The sequence below is a fragment of the Pocillopora damicornis genome, chromosome 1 (assembly GCF_964200805.1).
Source record: "Pocillopora damicornis chromosome 1, jaPocDami1.2, whole genome shotgun sequence".
Classification (NCBI taxonomy): domain Eukaryota; kingdom Metazoa; phylum Cnidaria; class Anthozoa; order Scleractinia; family Pocilloporidae; genus Pocillopora; species Pocillopora damicornis.
Genome location: NC_142670.1, coordinates 24595978 through 24612921, shown reverse-complemented (window position 1 = coordinate 24612921; position 16944 = coordinate 24595978). Strand labels below are relative to the sequence as shown.

General features: G+C 36.7%; 2 protein-coding genes across 2 annotated transcripts; both read right to left on the bottom strand.

Moving 5' to 3' along the window:
* Positions 1-294: 294 nt before the first annotated feature.
* LOC113677497 (mitochondrial coenzyme A transporter SLC25A16) lies at positions 295-8610 on the bottom strand. Its single transcript, XM_027194316.2, has 9 exons — positions 8194-8610; positions 5312-5404; positions 4996-5055; positions 4509-4582; positions 4171-4231; positions 2839-3027; positions 1528-1681; positions 1233-1301; positions 295-959 (listed from the first exon to the last, which is right to left on the bottom strand). Exons 1-9 carry the CDS (start codon positions 8237-8239, stop codon positions 782-784), a joined length of 924 nt encoding a protein of 307 aa, XP_027050117.1. The 5' UTR covers positions 8240-8610; the 3' UTR covers positions 295-781.
* A 1966-nt stretch (positions 8611-10576) lies between these two features.
* Positions 10577-16335, bottom strand: LOC113677512 (epoxide hydrolase 1). Its single transcript, XM_027194335.2, has 4 exons — positions 15140-16335; positions 13591-13757; positions 13102-13354; positions 10577-12220 (listed from the first exon to the last, which is right to left on the bottom strand). The coding sequence occupies exons 1-4, from the start codon at positions 15874-15876 to the stop codon at positions 11977-11979; spliced, it is 1401 nt and encodes a 466-aa protein (XP_027050136.2). The 5' UTR covers positions 15877-16335; the 3' UTR covers positions 10577-11976.
* Positions 16336-16944: the final 609 nt, after the last annotated feature.

The following is a 16944-nucleotide window of genomic DNA, read 5'->3' as shown; positions in this document are numbered from 1 at the left end:
ATATGTACCAGTTTCTTTCATTAAGGGGCTGGGGGCCTGTTTCTCAAAGGTCCTGTTAACTTAATGGGCCCATAACACTGTTCTGTTTTCATTCATGATGGGAGTTGCAAAAGTTTTTAAAACTATGCAATTAAACTATCAGCAAAAGAAAAAATTTAGACTTGTTTGGGACCGTCAGAACCTGCTTCTTAATTCTTTAAATTTTGGATTTTTGGGGGCCCATTGGGTGACCAAGACAAATTTATATAAAATATTTCTTTATTGTTATTTAATGGAAATAATAGCTTGATTGTATTTGTTTCACTGATTTTTATTGTTACTTTACATCATTCAGTGATCATGATTTCAATCTAATCTGGTGAATGAGCAGGAGCAAGAAAGTCCAATGTTGTGACAACTACCAGTATGTTGGCCACCATGTATACCACAATATGGTCAATAGCACATAGACTAAAATTGGTCATTTTGCATCCCTTATTATTACTTTCAATTCTTTGTACTTTCTTCACAGTGAATTGATAGTAAGTTGCAGTAACAATTAACTTTCTGAGGTTCAATGTAGTCCTGTAAATGCTCAATACAGTATACAGTATATGCATGACAGTTACTGAACCAAAATCGTTTTGACCAACAGATACATTATTGTCTCTTGACAGCTGTGTTGATGCAGGAGGATTATGCAGCTCTTGTGTTTTCTCTGCATGTTTATTAGTGACTACTATCCTGTATTTAGTACACATGTTCAAAAGATGAGACAGAAGTCTTCTTGTTTGGTGTTTGATCACTCACTCCTTTCAGTTGTCATGTCACTGCTAAGAAACTGCTTTGTAAGCTCATACACACTGAACATGACTGCCACCTGTGGTATGACCCGCAAGTAGTTGATTGACAAGCCACGATACAAGCCTTTTCTCACACCATCTTCCAAGTAGACTGTTACAAAGGTGTTAATGCAACCACTACACACAAAAAAAAATTCAGATTCTTTCAGGTGTTATTGCAACCACTACACAAAAAAATTCAGATTCTCTCAACAACCTCAGAACATGAAATGTTTTAACTTAAAATATTATTATCTAATATTAAACTTACAAGTTATAGAATAGTTTCCTTTAAAATGATTAAAGTATTTTTTTGATAAATTAACCCCAAAGATATCATTTCAAAGCCATTATTTTCAATGATGTAAAACTGCCTAATGCATACTTCCTCACAATATAGTTGTCTATTACCTGTATTTGTAGCCATCAGACACTGCCCCTGCAAGCTGCATTCGCCGTCTAACAACATCTAGAGGATATCTGCAAACAACATATGGGAATTAATTCATGGCAAAAGTAAGAGAGATAAGACAACCATGAAAACTGATGACAATTTCTACTAAGTTCATATAATCATAGAATAATTATAAATAATTACTTTAATGTAATGTTTTACTGTTAATTTAAATTGGTTTCTGTGTGTGCCATAACAATACTTAGTAATAAATAAATATGATTGTAAAAGAAAAATTTGGTTCAAACTTACGCCACTGTCTGTGAAGAGGCACCAGCCACTGCACCACACAACAGCCCCCCAATTGGTGTTAGAACTTCTTGACCCTCTCTGTTTTTCTTTGTCAAAGGGCCACTCATTGAAAGTATGAAGTCTTTGATACTCTCATAGGTGAAGAACCCAAATCCTGTAAATGGTTAAGAAAAAAACTTGTTTTAAACAAGTAAAGTTTACAGTTTTGAATTAAATTCAAAATGATGCATAATTTGTACCTGCTGAGTTAGTCAGAGCCTTTTTTGAATAAAGGGAACAGCACAAAGAATGCACCAAAAAGCCTCCAACTACATGTCAGAAAAGCAATCACAAATGATTTGCCAAGGGGTTGCTCACAGTTGAATCATAAGTTTGTGGAAAATCCTCGTTAACACTTTAGATCTAACTTACAGAATTTCTGTCAGTGACAAATTTACCAGTTTTCAGAGGATTACCAAAAACTTATGCTAAAGGTAGAGAACGCCACATGCCCAAAAACTTTGTTTCTGTCTAATTCCACCTATTTTGATGTTATTATTTCTTTTCAATCATTGACCAATTGAGATAAATTACAAATCACAGTTCATGCAGTTTGTAAGAGCAGTCTGTGTTGGAAAGCTGGACACTGTCATCATGTCCATTACTTTTGAATCTTTAATTCCCAAATAATTCAATGTAACACAGCAAATTGGCAGTAGAAGCTATACAACAAGTTTCAGGTTTAAAAGAAATTTCCATGGCATCCACAGAAAGAGTAAGGCATTTTTTAAAGGAAATTTCTGCTACAGTCAAACCTCCCTTGACAACCACCCCTTGTTAGTGACCACTCTTTCAAAATACCAAATTAAAGTTTCTCAGTCAACACACCATAAATGGAACCTCTAAGTTACTACCTCTCAAAATTTTTTACAATTTCAATTGTTTTTAACTTCCCATAGGTGACCACTTAACAGACAGTCTGCTCTATTGCACAAGAGCAGAAAGTGGAAATTTTTTCAGCAGATGAGGTTGCTACCAGAAGTATTTAACAAAAAAATACAAAACAATCACCATAGATTCTAAATTTTTTCCTTGACAAAGTATTTAAAAGTTCTTACTAAAGGTTTGATTAGACCTATCACCATGTTCAACTTACCCAGAATATGAACCACCTATAGCCTGACCTTAGGTAAGCCACCACCTTCCATAAGTGACCACCTAGTATTTACCTTGTGGATGGTCGCTTACAGGAGGTTAACTGACTGTAGTAATACTTCAAAAACAGAGCAACACATTGGTTTGAAGTTTTTTGGGACCACCATCTTGACTTACCAACAGCTGGAATCATTGAAAGTGCTGTAGCAGCATAACCTCTGTAAAGACCTGCAAATCCTCCCTCTGTAGTAATAATCTGGCGAATTACATGACATATTCCACAATAGATTTGCTCATCAGCCACTTGAAATGCCAGGCGTGAACGTACAACGTCCAAGGGATATGTCAGTGAACAAGCCGTAATTCCTGGTGAGAGGAGTAAAAATGAAATTAATAACTAATAATAAAACAATCTTCACCATCAATATGAATTTTACTCAACCTCAAATAGCATGATAAGTAATTGAAAGAAATTAGAAATTAACAAGTTCAGTAATGTTTGCCTTTTAGCTTTTTTCATTTCTGTGTCAAAATGATGAACCAGGGATACAAGAACACCTAGAATTAAGCTTGAATGTTTTTCAGGTTTAATTCTATACTGATTCAGGGCTGGTTTCATAGAAGTTAACATTCCAAGGTACCTATGAGTTCCCCCCAAATATTTCAACTTCTTTTTGATTATGCACATCTGAGGCAGAAGTCCTTATTCAATGAAAAACTGTCTTGACTCAGAGTATAAAACTGATTTCTTGTACTCAACCGTCATGTTGCATCTGAAGAGATCTCATTCTCTCTTTATTTTGGAGGACATATATTGTTCCCCTGATTCTGTCCAACTTTTCTTAATTTTCCCATGATAAATGGGTTTTGCTTTTTCAAAATTTTTGAATTGAGCCATGTTACATATATTGTGTGGAATACATAGTGTATGATGTGCACTGAGTCATGTGCATGACCATGAAGTTGAAAGTTAACAAGGTCAATTTTTTTTAGTAGTCAGAGCATCAGTTGTGGTTATCCTCAGGGTTTTGAATTGTCTTTAAATGGACAATAAAAGACTTTGAGATGTTTTCTAAAGTTTGTGACAATTCTGTAACATTGAGAGAGGTCTTAGAGCCCTTAGCAACAATTTAGAATGCAGGGATTCTTGTCTGTGGTGACATTGAAACAGACAAACTTATAAGCTGTTTCCACCAAAGTAAAATAGGTAAAAAACTTAGTTAAATGAATAGGTTTGTTGGTTTTTTTTCCTCCATTATTTTGTGGTGGCTACAATAATAGTGTATTGCCTTGCCATGTTATTTGATAAAAAAGGGAAAAATTTAAGTTGACTCAAACTTAACTAGTGACTTGAAGTTGACTCATGATATGGTATAACATTACTCAATTTGTTAGCAGTACTGAAAACCCAGGGACCTACAGGAATGTGTAACTTTCTTAAGATTAAGTAATTAATAAACAAATTGCATAATATTTAAATACATGTTGTTGCTTATTCATACTTCATACCTGCAAAAGATCCAGAGAGCAGTTTACTCAAAGCCCCATTAAAATACAAGGAGTTTAAGACCTGTGGGGAGAAATGGATAGTAGACATTTCAAATTCATCACAAAGTATCCTATAGGCCAACACAGTGATTAACATGTAACTTCTCCATATAACATCCATACATTATCCAGAAGACAGGTAATAAGAATACTCAAACTCATCAGCTAAAAGTTGTTATCTTGACCCAACACCAAATTTCTCATAACTAATTTACAAGGAAATGTGTAGTGGCTGAAGGGGAGAATTAATGATCAGATCTTGGGAGTTTAAGGGTTAAATTAAGTGACTATGTACTGACCTTCTTATACTGCTCATATGATACAAACTGAACGGCACCATATGGAAAAACCCGCAACATAAGAGCACCATTCCCTGGTTGGAAAAAGATTCTAAATTGTGAGTATTAACAGCATTGAATTTCTTTACCTCTCCTGAGGCAATTTAATTTCTACTAACAAAAATAAACACTGGTACCCTGTGACTGAGTCAAGTATGTAATAAATTTGAATATGTAACTCCATGGAGTTGATTGCATTGGTTACTTTGTTCATGAATCTAAATTTTTAACTCTGAGGGAGAAAGGAAAGTTAAAGAAGCAAACAAATGTAAGGTGGGTCTATGTTTTCATTTTCAATTTTTTATAAATACCCAGGGATCCTAGGGAGATTTACAGACCTAGTCTTCATCCAATTAAACTTTACAACCAGACTAAGAGTACCCAAGGACATAGAACTCTTATGTTGTAACTTACAAGCAAAACAATTCTTTATAAAATAATAGCATACCTCTGTAATAACCCAAAGGTCCTTCTTTATGGTAAATGGTTTTTAGAGCCCTAAATACCCCTGAAAAAAAAGGTGAACGTGAATTATCTTTCAGTACAATTTACTGCCCATAGGAATATATAAACCATTTTGGCTTCAATAAAAGTAAAAACACATTGGAGAACTCCACACACAATCACTGCACTAACTTCACCTCACATCCCATCTATTTCCATAATTATCTTGTAACTAATATTATGACTACATGAAGATCTTAAAAGTTCTGCAGATTTTAAAAAAGATTTCTCTTCATACATTTGTTAGAAAGCTAACTTACCCATGTTCTTGTAGTGTTGATTCTGAGCCTGGAAGAGAATTTTCAGTCTTTCCAATGGAGCTGTAGATGTCTTTGCACAACATGTTGACAATCCTATACATAAACACCACAAGAAGTTAACAAGACATATCTAAATGTATTTCTCTTGAGTTCTGACTGATTCCTCACAAATCATTGCTTTTGTAGCAATGATTAGCATTATATGTAGGCCACCTATCCATAAATCTATCTGCTGTTCTCCCATATACAGATAAAATCGCCCCATCTCTGGCAAGGGATTAAAAACCTTTTGCCTTTCCCCCCACATAGCATTTTGGTTTGCAACATATCTTTCTCAGCATCTTCCTACACAATAAAGTGACTAAAATGGACACACACAAAAATCCACCATAAACAGAAACCTCCACTTTATTTATGAGGATAAATTGTGATGGATTTCCCTTCTACCACAGAGACATATCCAAAATAATGTTGTCATCAGTTAGCAAATGGCAAAGGAGGCCAGGAGAATTTCATTAGGTATCTGGAGACTCCCAGAATACTCATATCTGGTTCACAAATAAACCTGAATTATACAGTCACACACTTTGACTGGTTTTCACCCAGGATCTGTTGGAGGACAGACACTTAGATGATGTCACCATTAAGAACATATTGTTTGTTTATTATGTAAGACACATAGATTCTATGTTGCCATGGGTCTGCTCAGTTCAAGACATCAAAATGTGGTAAGAACATCAATAACACACTTCGCTGCACCTCTTGTGCCAACTTTTTTGTTTTCACCACAATTTTACATCATCTGTGTACTCTATTATAGAACAAATTCCTAACAGCATGGAATCTATTTATGATGACATCATCTATGAGTCTGTCCTCAAATAGATATAAGTGAGAACCAATAAAACTTATGAATAATTAACCTTATTATGTATTAATTGTTTATGGTTAATGGCATGTGTGCAATTAGTTGATGATACTAATTAACCTGGGCCCATAAAAATCAAAAGGGAGCTCAAGCTAGACCACTACTTTAATTTCTTTATTTTTCTAGTGACCTACATATAATTAGTGTTCACTTGGAAAAGTTTTAGTACAACTGCAATGACATTTTTCAAAAAATCAATAATTTGTAGAGTTATACACATTGAATAGAAATAAATTCTTGAAAGACCACTCAGCTTCCACAACGCTGTTTGTCCTTAAACAAGCTCACTCATTCAGCTCTATAGAGCCTGTTCCAGGACAGGAGTTAGTTTGGTATTCAACAGTGCAAGCCACCAACAGAACAACTGACCTTGGACAGGCCAATCGTTAATTCATAAGAAACTAAGTTCCGGCTTTCGAGTGTGCAGGTAATTTAGTAATTATCAACTGAGTTGATAACATAAATTGGCCACCAGAGTTTAAAAGTTGACATTTCAAGTGTCAGCCCTTCATCAGAGTGATTGGAGACATTATGGGTTGTGTGCGTGTTTATAAGCGGAAAAAGGAGCTAAGCTATTGGTGGGAATATGGTGACAGAAAAACAATAATAAATTAGATTAATGAAAAGCACTTGTTGATACTGTGGGGATTAAGTGTGCCAATTTGAAAGATAAACTTTTGCTCTGAGTTTTGCAGCTTCCGGAACTGCCTAGATGTAGGGAAAGGCCCCAAACTGCCATATCCTGCTAAGAATGGTTAGGGAGATTGAAGTGTCTTGTGAATAGTTTGGATGCATCCTTGTCATTTCTTTCTATGTCACAAAGGTGTTCTTGGAATCGGTCACCAAGTTGTCTTCCTGTTTCACAAATGTAAAACTTTTTGCAATAAACACAAGTTATACAGTAAATGACACTGGCCGAGGAGCATCTGAAATGAACAGTGATCTTGATGGACCTCTGAGGTTCCGGCATTTTCTCTAGATTGTGAATGAAAGTATTCACTAAAAAATTGGTGTTCAATAAAACCTACAAATAGATTGGCGTAACTGGATCCCATTTTGGTCCCCATGGCTACGCCATTAGTTTGTTTAAGGTAGTTGCCACCAAATGAAGAGCAATTGATGATTAGGACTAGTTCGGCTGGACAGAGTAATATTTCAGAGCCAGGTTCCTAAACAGAGCGTTAATCAAAAAAAAGTTTAAGGGCCCCGAGACCTTCGTCATTGGGAATGACAGTATGAAGATATGTAATATCCATAGTGAAAAGAAGTTTGTTTTGGCCAGAAAGGTTGCGAAAAATTTCAAGTGCGTGTTGGCTGTCCTTAATGTATGATGGTAAGGTTTTGACCTTAGGTGCCATAATTTTGTCTAAATAGCTGGAAATAAGCTCGGTGGGACAACTACAGGCAGAGAATATGGGTCGACCTAGGTTGTTAGGTTTGTGAATTTCGGGTAAAAAGTAAATACAGGGAGTTCTAGGAGTTGTGATGGTGAGAATTTTTGCAGTGGCCGGCAATTCTTGTCTAGCTATAAGATCGTTAGTCGTGTTTTTGACGCTCTTTGGTTGATGAAAGTGAGATCTTTGTCAACTTTGGCATTATAAGAGCGTCAGAAAGTTGCCATAAAACCTCTTTTTGGTAGAGGTCCGCCCACCAAACAATGACTGTACCGCCTTTCTCGGCCGCTTTTCGAATATTTGTTTTGATTAAATATTGGATTTGAATACTGTTTTCATTGAATATTGGATTTGCTGAGACAAAAGGGAACGCCTCTTCCGTTGAAAATCAAGTTAAAGTACGTTGACCAACAGATTTAAAATTACTCAACACAGGCTCGACTGATAATTCATTTAAGTTGTGGAACAGCTTACGTTGTAGCTACACAACGCAAAGAATCTATTGTGATCCATGATACTAAATCAAAACAGCGACAGAAATAATGCTACGCACAACTAACCTCCAGCCACAAATGTAAGGAGTACATGGTCAGCCTTCGCCTCCATTTCCCTCTCAGAAAAACCCCAAAGTAAAACATGGACCAAGCCTAACAGAGATGATTTCGGCTGGGGTGATCAGTCCACGCCAAAAGTAAGGGAAATTCTACGTTTGTGTGTAACTTTATTTCCCGTTCTTCACTCCGGAATATATGTGCGTTCCACACTTGTAAACGAGATCCACTATCCGGGTTCTAATGCTATATTGTCGGTTATGTACAAAATCCACTATCTGAACACACTAGCACTTTGTTGTCGGATGTGTCATTGCTACAAGGGCACGACACGCACTTACTCTTCTGACGCTGAATCTACCTGCATTGTCGCACGACCAGCAACATCGTTATGAATCCATATCATGTTTAACACGTGAAAACAACAGGGGGCGGTTAAAATGTTTTGGCATTTTCGTCACGTACACATTTTGCCCATCACAGTTCCTCGACTTTTTGTGGCGAAAAGAAAACGCACTGGATGAAAGCAGAGGTGTCTGAAAAAAACCTTTTATTTTCTCTGAAGAAAAAATTGTAACAAAAGTGTTCTGTAATGGTTCTTTTGTATGACAACTAGTTGCGTGACGGGGCAACAGAGTGTGATGTGTGATTGACTAGTTAAAAACGACAACAACAACAATCGGGAGGATCATTTACCATTTTGGTTTCTGAGATTGGTAAATATTGTTTGATTTCATTTGTGAGACTGGGACCAGAGACATCCAAAACAGTAACGATAGTCGTGAAAATATATGTCCATTCTCCGTTGTTCGATCAGGTGCTGGGGGCATAGTGACCTTTCAGCTTCATGCACCAAACCCAACAATACAACAACTCTTATGTCATCTCTCCTGGCTTCAAACAGGAGCCCATCACTGATTACTAGTATAAGTAATGAACTCCTGCTTCACATGAGTCTTCTTGGAACTGGACGTATTTCCTGGTCTCTCCAACGGTTTGTTAAATAGATATACCGCATAGAAGCTAATATTAATTTGGAATCTTGTCCTGTTAAAAGAAGGGCAAGATAAATCTGACCAATTTCACCTATATCTAACTTTCCTAATTTTTTATGTTAAAGGATGGTTGTACTTTTGAGAACTTTTCTTCGTCCTCTGCTTTTTTTTTCCTTTGGGCGGGAGCGGGGGGGTACATCCATTTCGTGGATGAAGAGACTGGGACAAAGCGGTCTACAAGCATTTAGGGCGGTGGAAGGTGTTGGAAAATGGTGAATCTGAAACGGTTAAACCTTGAGAAAAATTCAGCACCATAAAAGCTGGGTCCTCCCTCAGTTTTGTCACCCTAGTAAGTGGACAGCTTTGTAGAATCCTACTTAAGGCTTAAGAGAGAGTGCTCGCCTAAAGGGAAAGAGACATGTTAGATTCATACAGCCGCACGATCTCATTGAATTAAACGGAGCACTTGATATTAATAAGTTGGACAGTAATCGGCAGATAACACCTGACTAATTTGATATTTAACCGTTAAGTGACAGGAAAAGCGCAACAAAATAAAAGTAATTTGATTGTAACTCTTAGTTCAAAGTCATCATCAAAGGCGAAACAGCTGAGAGATGAGATGAGAGTACTTAACTGTTTTTGTTTACGAAGTCTGCCCATTTTCACCACCGACATAAGGTATTTCATCACAGGTTATGTTACCATAGATGATGTAGCCAAAACTGTAGACGTGAAGCGAACTAGTGGCGGGGATAGGGGGTACCCTTTTCTACTTAGTGTTGATTTTAATTCCTCTAAAACGACGGGCAGGTATGAAATAATGACAAACAAGATGTCTGTTTCTTGGTCATACTCCTGTATGGACGCTGGTGAACCTATTTCGATGACTTCGTCCCTAGTTAGTAACACTTATGGGCAGATATGATCTTTTAAATAAACCAGAAGTTTAATCAGAACTGCAACTGACTCCATGGAGTATTGACGGTGCACAGTGAAGCCGAACAGAAATTGCAAACACTGAATAGCTCACGAATAAATAGACCTGAAGCAGTAGCTGCTATTAAATGCATAAAGTAATTTCTCTTTTTGTTAATTTCAGGATCGGAAAATTCGTTATTTTTATGAATAAGACGTCTCTGTGGCCTCTCTTTATTAACACTGTTAGGGTCTTTCAGGTTCCTAAATCGGTCTTGTGTTACTATTGAGTGAAGCTGTGTTTTTCAATCTTCGGTGAGTGGAAAATGACAACGAGACTTTCTCCCTAAAAGCACTTTTCAGATTTACAAACACACTCTTTCACTCTCCCTTAGTCGACGTCCTCAAAAGATGAAGAATCACTTTCACTCAGGAGCACTCTCTCTCTCAAAAAGACTTTTCGCGCTATGAAACCAAGATTTTACATACATATATTTATTAGAATAGAACCTCAGCATTAGTTTTATCAAAGCTATAACAGAGTACATTAATCAAAACGTAAGTGAAATTATTATGATTTCTTTCACTTGTAGCTTCAGCTACACTCACTGAGAAAAAGAAACCATGGGCAAATTCCAAAAACAATACTCATCGTTGAAAAGGCGCTGCATACAAACGCGGTATTTAAGTAAAAATAACGACAATTCCTATCAATCTGAATTCGAAATCTGCAAGTTGCTATAGTTTAATTGTAATATGAAGTGTTAATGTGTACTACAAAGAAAAGAAAAAATAACAGTGCTTGAAGATCAACTGGATTTCAAAAATCTCAGGCAAACATTTTCCTCAATGTTTCCATTCAATAGTTGGGAGGTGATTTCATCCGCATGTTATGCCAACAGCTATATACATGTATACCGAAATATTTTAAGCGTCTAGAGACGTATGAATTTAAAAGAAATGTAAATACATAGTGAAGATTAAGTCAATGATCTTTGGTTAAACATTGAAAAAAGCAAGTAAATACCGAAGGAAAATCAAGTCCAAAATTTCCTATGGGTTTAATGGTGCAATAAACGTTAGGCCTTTGACCAACCAGGGCACTCGTGATATCTCTGTCATTTTATAGAGGGTGATATGTCGAATACATATCAAAATCGAAGCCAGTTTCTTCATTTTTTTTTCCAAAACAGTCCAATGTGTCTCTCACAAAAGTACTAAGTTGAGGCACTATCAAATTCTTTTACGAAAATAAAAAACCAAAACAAAACAAACAACAATAACAACAATCCGAAAGAATGTGCCTCATCTCTGACATGTTTGTGGTGGTAGTGCCCAAGAAGTATCTTAAAGAACGGGTTTGAATCGCCTCGAATCCTGAATTTTTTCCGGCTTTTTTTTTTCCAATTTTCTAAACTGCGGCTAACCTAGGAGGATCTCTTACCTGTGCATCACTTGCAGGTCAAGTATCATTTAAATGCGATGATCAAGAAATGATCCTTTCAAGAAAGGTCATTTCTAGAAAACTAAATTCCAACCAATAAAGAAACTTTCAAAACCAGTTGCAAGAACGAGTTCATGAACAGAAATTCAGTAATTTTGACGTTCTTTCTCTATGAATACGGAAATTAACAGGTCTGTTTTGCCTACAGCCTGACACTTGCTCTGACGAAGGTTACCAGTCGAAATCTTAGCTTTAAAATTGCAGAAACGGTGGCCAATGCATTTTCAACTCAGTTGATAAAACTGAATTATCTTGTTATACCCCACCGACGCAGCACCACAATTTCTTTAGAAACTTACCCCTTAATAGTTAATTACAGTTTTTTACTACCACGAATATCCTGCATATATAAACCTTCAGTTTCATACATCCCCCTCAGCCAGTGGTTTCCTTACGTTCTTCGGCTGTTTTTTCTTGTAAACGCTTTTCTACTTTCGCGACAAACTGAATAACATCTGCAGCAAATAACTCAGGTTCTTCAAAGGCAGCAAAGTGTCCACCGCGAGGCATTTCTGTGAACTGAACAATGTCTGTAAATTTGTTGTGAATCCAAGGTTCTGGAGTCCGAAAAAGTTCATGGGGAAAATCAGCTATTGCAGAGGGAACTGTAACGGGGATACTGCCAAGACAACAAAACTAAAAATTAAAAAAGCTATATATTCAAATAATATGACTCCTTAACATTAAAACACATAAATTACAACTAGCTGTCAAATAAATGCACAGAATTTTAGGCCAAAGATGTAAAATTAATACTACCAAGTTACTTGGAAATAAAAACTCAAGGACAATTGCCTATTCTGTGTTGAATTTCAGAAAGCCTTGGGGAAGGCCTCCATCCATCAACAATTGCGCTAAATTCATTTGAGGTTATCACTTGAATTCTTCATTTGTTTATGAAATTCATCAGTTCCATAAGTTTTTAACAAAAACTAAAGAAGACAGACATTTTTCCATGAATCAAATTAAATTAAAGTAGCATACTTCCTTAAATAAATACCCGCACACTTGTTTGAGATTTTCACTAACAGGAGGGGAGCTCATTGGAAAGAAGGCGCATAATCAAGGTGGGTGCTTATTCAGCTACCACAGCAAAAGGAAAAAAATTAAAGGAACAGAGAACACACATAAAAAACTCTGCAAGCACATAGAGAATGAAATAACTGAAACAAAAAAACTCTTCTCCTGAACTAAATCTGCTGTTATGAAGCTAAAAGAAGTTGTAAATAAAGTGGACATAGAAACAGGTTTTCCTTGTATCCCTACTATTTTAAGAGAGTGATGAAAAAGAAGGGGAGTGCTTGTTTGACATTATGGTCTAGAGGGCAGGGGGCTATTTGGGAGAGGGCACTTATTAGCACACAAGTGCTTAACCAAGGAAATACAGTACAAAGGTCAGGATATTTCTCACTTTGGGAACTATTGTAAGCTTGCCTCAGTCCAGACTTATTTCACAGGGATAATTTTGAACAATCTTAAGTCTATGAGTATCTCTTTTACCGTGATGCAAAGCGCAATTCATCATCACTATGCATCGTTTCATAATACAGCCTCATTGATGAAGCAATAGAGTGAGTGGTCCAATATATCATCACATTTGTCAGCATTTCATCCTTTGTAAAGCACGATTCCAAACAGATTGCTGTGTCATTGGTTGCACAGCCACTCCACATTGCAAACTTTTCCACAAGGTAAGCTGCCAGGCCAGCAGGTGAATCATTATTTGCCAATGCAACAGTGTTAGGTCGAGTTGCTGAAACAAGATATTCAAAAAACTTAACAACAAATATTTTCAATTAATCAGGTTTTATAAAACTAATAATATGAGTTTATAACAAGTCCCAAAATGGTCCCTAATGTTGCTTAGTTTTCTGTGATCCAATCTAAAAGAAAAATCAGGAAAATTTCTGCAAAACATAATCCACAAAAATGGAAATAAATTTCAATTTCAAATGAAAAATTATGGAAAGGTAATAAAAATGCATGTACCTTGTAGGTGTAAATATCCTCCCTCACGCAGAATTTTAATCACCAACTTTGACAATGGGAAAATCTTTTGTTGCTCCTTTTCTGGAAAGAAGACTTTTGCCTGAATATAGGACAAGGGGTTTTTATCAAACACTAGGAACATGTTTAAATGAAGTCCTCGAATGTGACTAGAAAATATAAAGATAGAACAAACAATCTCATAAGTAGGCATATTAAGATCAAGGTTCTATGTAAGATACCTGCAACCTTGCCACTCTCTGTGTTGGCTGGGTAATCACTAGGTTCATATCTGTCACACCTGCACAATGTTTGAACTAGTAATGTGGAAAGTGGCATGTGTGATTAGAATAAAAAGGAAGGTAAACTTTAAGCTTAATAACAATGCAATGGAAAAAGAAATTTCTTCTTGGTTTTCTTTACTAACTATAAAATAAACTAACTTTTTCAGTCCAACACTAGTATGGAGCAGACAGCAGTTTTTGTGCAATATGAAAATTAATGGTAGGGTTACATGAAATGCTGAGGGGTAACCTTGCAATAGCATGGACTAGCATTCCATCCAGGGGAAGGAGGAGGAGTAGTAATACTCCTAGTTACTTTATGATGCTATGGGGCAAACAGTATGAGCTCCAACTGAGTGGGCCAATAGACTCAAGTTCAGAACTTTACCGTTACCTTTTAAGATAAATAAACACCTCTATGGTTTACAGGTATATTGACTGATAATACCCTTAGTTGAGAAGAAAACAAATTTTTTGGACAATCTCCCAACTTCATTTATCAGCCACCTGAAGGGGTTTAAATATTTAAAAAGATACATGAAAAAATTACTTAGTTCTGATTGGTTAAGATAAATGCAGTCTTCAGGTAATTCAATATTGAAGAGGGTTAATTCAGTGCAAAGAAGTAACAAACCAGACTGAACAATTCCTGGAACTGTTTAGCCGGACTTTGAACTTTTTCGGCACCTTCAAGATGTGAAAATATCATTGTATATTATTGTTTTGATCATACACGGTTGTTTTGACCAAACACACAATGTCACTTACAGGGTTTGAATAAATTATTTTGGCACTTGATGCACATGCTTTCCTTCTGCATAATTATGATAAGCTATCTCATGTTTTTTCGTGTATACCATTAATATGTAATCACACGATTTTTCTTGTGCAATTTGGAATAAATAAGCACTTGTAAACTTTTTCAAAGAACACAAATTGCACGAGCCCTATGGACTCGTGCAATTTTGTTAGTCTTTGAAAAAATTTACATGTGCTTATTTATTCCATATTTCACACGAGATCATGTGATTACGTATACTAATAACATACATAAAAAAATTGCGCTGTCTGATCGGCTGAAAATTAGTGCATTTTTTACGTAACACGAGTGCAAATTTCAAACAGGGTATGCACCTCATCAAAGTTTCGTTTGTTTTGACTATCTGTGACATGTTTTTCATGTTAAGTAACAACACGATCTCTCATGTAATTTTGAGTGAAGAGGCACTTGAAAATTTTTCGAATTCGCTAATCCTGTCGTTTCTTACCTAGGATCCATGAGTGCCATTGCACATGTTATCGCACTTCCCCAATCTCCACCCTGAATGTAATAGGACTCATAACCAAGTCGTGCCATCAGCTTGCTAAATATCCGTCCTGCGGCAAACACCTCAAAGCCTGGCTTATGAGGGGCTTCTGAAAAACCATAACCTGGAATCGATGGACAAATGATAGAAAATGCATAATCTTCTGTTGAAGATGCTACAATCTTTGGAATGACCTTGTAGAATTCATAAAACGACCCTGGCCAACCATGAACCAGCATAATTGGAACGATTCTCTGGCCCTCTCTCAAATCTGGTTGAAAATGCAGAAAGTGGATTTTTATTCCATTTATCTTTGTCTTGTAATGTTTGTATGTGTTGAGAATTTTCTCTTGCTTACGCCAATCGTACTTCGTCTTCCAATATTCGGTCAATTCTCTCATGTAGTCAGGATTTATACCGTATTCCCAATCGATACCGTCCAAGTTTTCAAAGAAACGAGTCTTGGATAATCTTTCGTTAAGATCCTTAAGAACTCCGTCTGTCAAGCTGATAGGGAATTCATACACGCTGGAATCCGGCTTGTTATTGTTCTTGTCTCCTTTGCCCCACCATTCTTCACGATCGAGGGGAGGGGGCTTACAATCGTTAGCAAAATACCTACTCAAAATAATGGGAATTACCACCACTGAAATACTGACAATTGCTACGAAAACCGCACAATATGTCCTGCAACCCATTTATAACGCAGAAAAGAGACTTTGTATGGACCTCAATCCAATGTCACCATGCTGATCAAGCTGAACTATAGACTACGCGTGTACCGTTGCACTTACGTCCTCTCATTGCAGATATGTCCTCTGACGTAATGTGATACAGTGGCCAATCATATCCTGTGATCTATCGAGCGACACGCGGCTTGGGACTGGTTAAGAGACTCCGTTGCAGTTATGTCTTCAAGCAAAAGTACTCATTCAAGGGGGTCGGGATAAGTGGAAAACTTGACCAGTATTTTCCGGTAACTGATCTCAGGAAAACATGCTGTTCGCATGATCACTGCGAACCGGATCATTGGCCTCTCACATCATTTTCTTTGAAGTCCTATCTTTCCTTCGTTAGCGCCGTGTGATCGCGTCTTTGTTATAGCCTAAACGTGGAAGAATAACTTGCTGCGTAAATAACAAAGCGACTTTCGACCAAAAGATGCGTTATTGTTCACGCTTTATTTGCAGTCTTACTTTATTTACTGTCCTCATTGTTCGACTTGCAACTCCATTGACAACATTTTACACACAAGCTAAGACAAAAGCGTCATATCACAATTGTTTTATTTTGTTTAATAGTTGAAGATCATAGATTATGGTTCGTCGGCATGAAATTATATATTTTTGACGCTTCGCTGATCTGCAGGAGATGAGATCGACTGAGAGGTCAAAGTTGTGATAATTTGTCTGGGTCGCGTCACGAAGTCTTCCTTGAATCACAGAAGTTTTGCCTTTGGTTGTTTATTTTGAATATTGTAGGTTTTTGCTGTATCGCACTGAGCCCTCCGTAAAAATTTGAAGTAGTAGATTGTGATGTGATTTTATTGCGGTCCCGCTGATTTTAGCTGTTCTTTTTTTAGTACTGTTTCTAAATCATTGTTGGATTTATTGCACGTTTGGGTGGATTTGTCATAATTTACCCCGTTTATGACAAATTCACACAATGATCAAATCGAAAATCGGGGTAAAGTTGGCTATGGCAAGTCAGTAGGATATATTCCACCTAAAGGATGAATTTCACAGAATTTACCCCGTTTTTCTAGA

Bases quoted from the DNA above. Each gene is read 5' to 3' on its own strand.
- LOC113677497 (XM_027194316.2), bottom strand. From the start codon at position 8,239: ATGGAGGCGAAGGCTGACCATGTACTCCTTACATTTGTGGCTGGAG. The intron at 3,028-4,170 runs GTATGAAGTATG...TCCTCTCACCAG, and splicing joins GCTCTCTGGATCTTTTGCAG to GAATTACGGCTTGTTCACTG. The intron at 1,302-1,527 runs GTAAGTTTGAAC...TGTTGTTTGCAG, and splicing joins GCCTCTTCACAGACAGTGGC to ATATCCTCTAGATGTTGTTA.
- LOC113677512 (XM_027194335.2), bottom strand. From the start codon at position 15,876: ATGGGTTGCAGGACATATTGTGCGGTTTTCGTAGCAATTGTCAGTATT. The intron at 13,355-13,590 runs GTACATGCATTT...ATCTTGTTTCAG, and splicing joins AGGATATTTACACCTACAAG to CAACTCGACCTAACACTGTT. The intron at 12,221-13,101 runs GTAAAAGAGATA...TTGTCTTGGCAG, and splicing joins GAATTGCGCTTTGCATCACG to TATCCCCGTTACAGTTCCCT.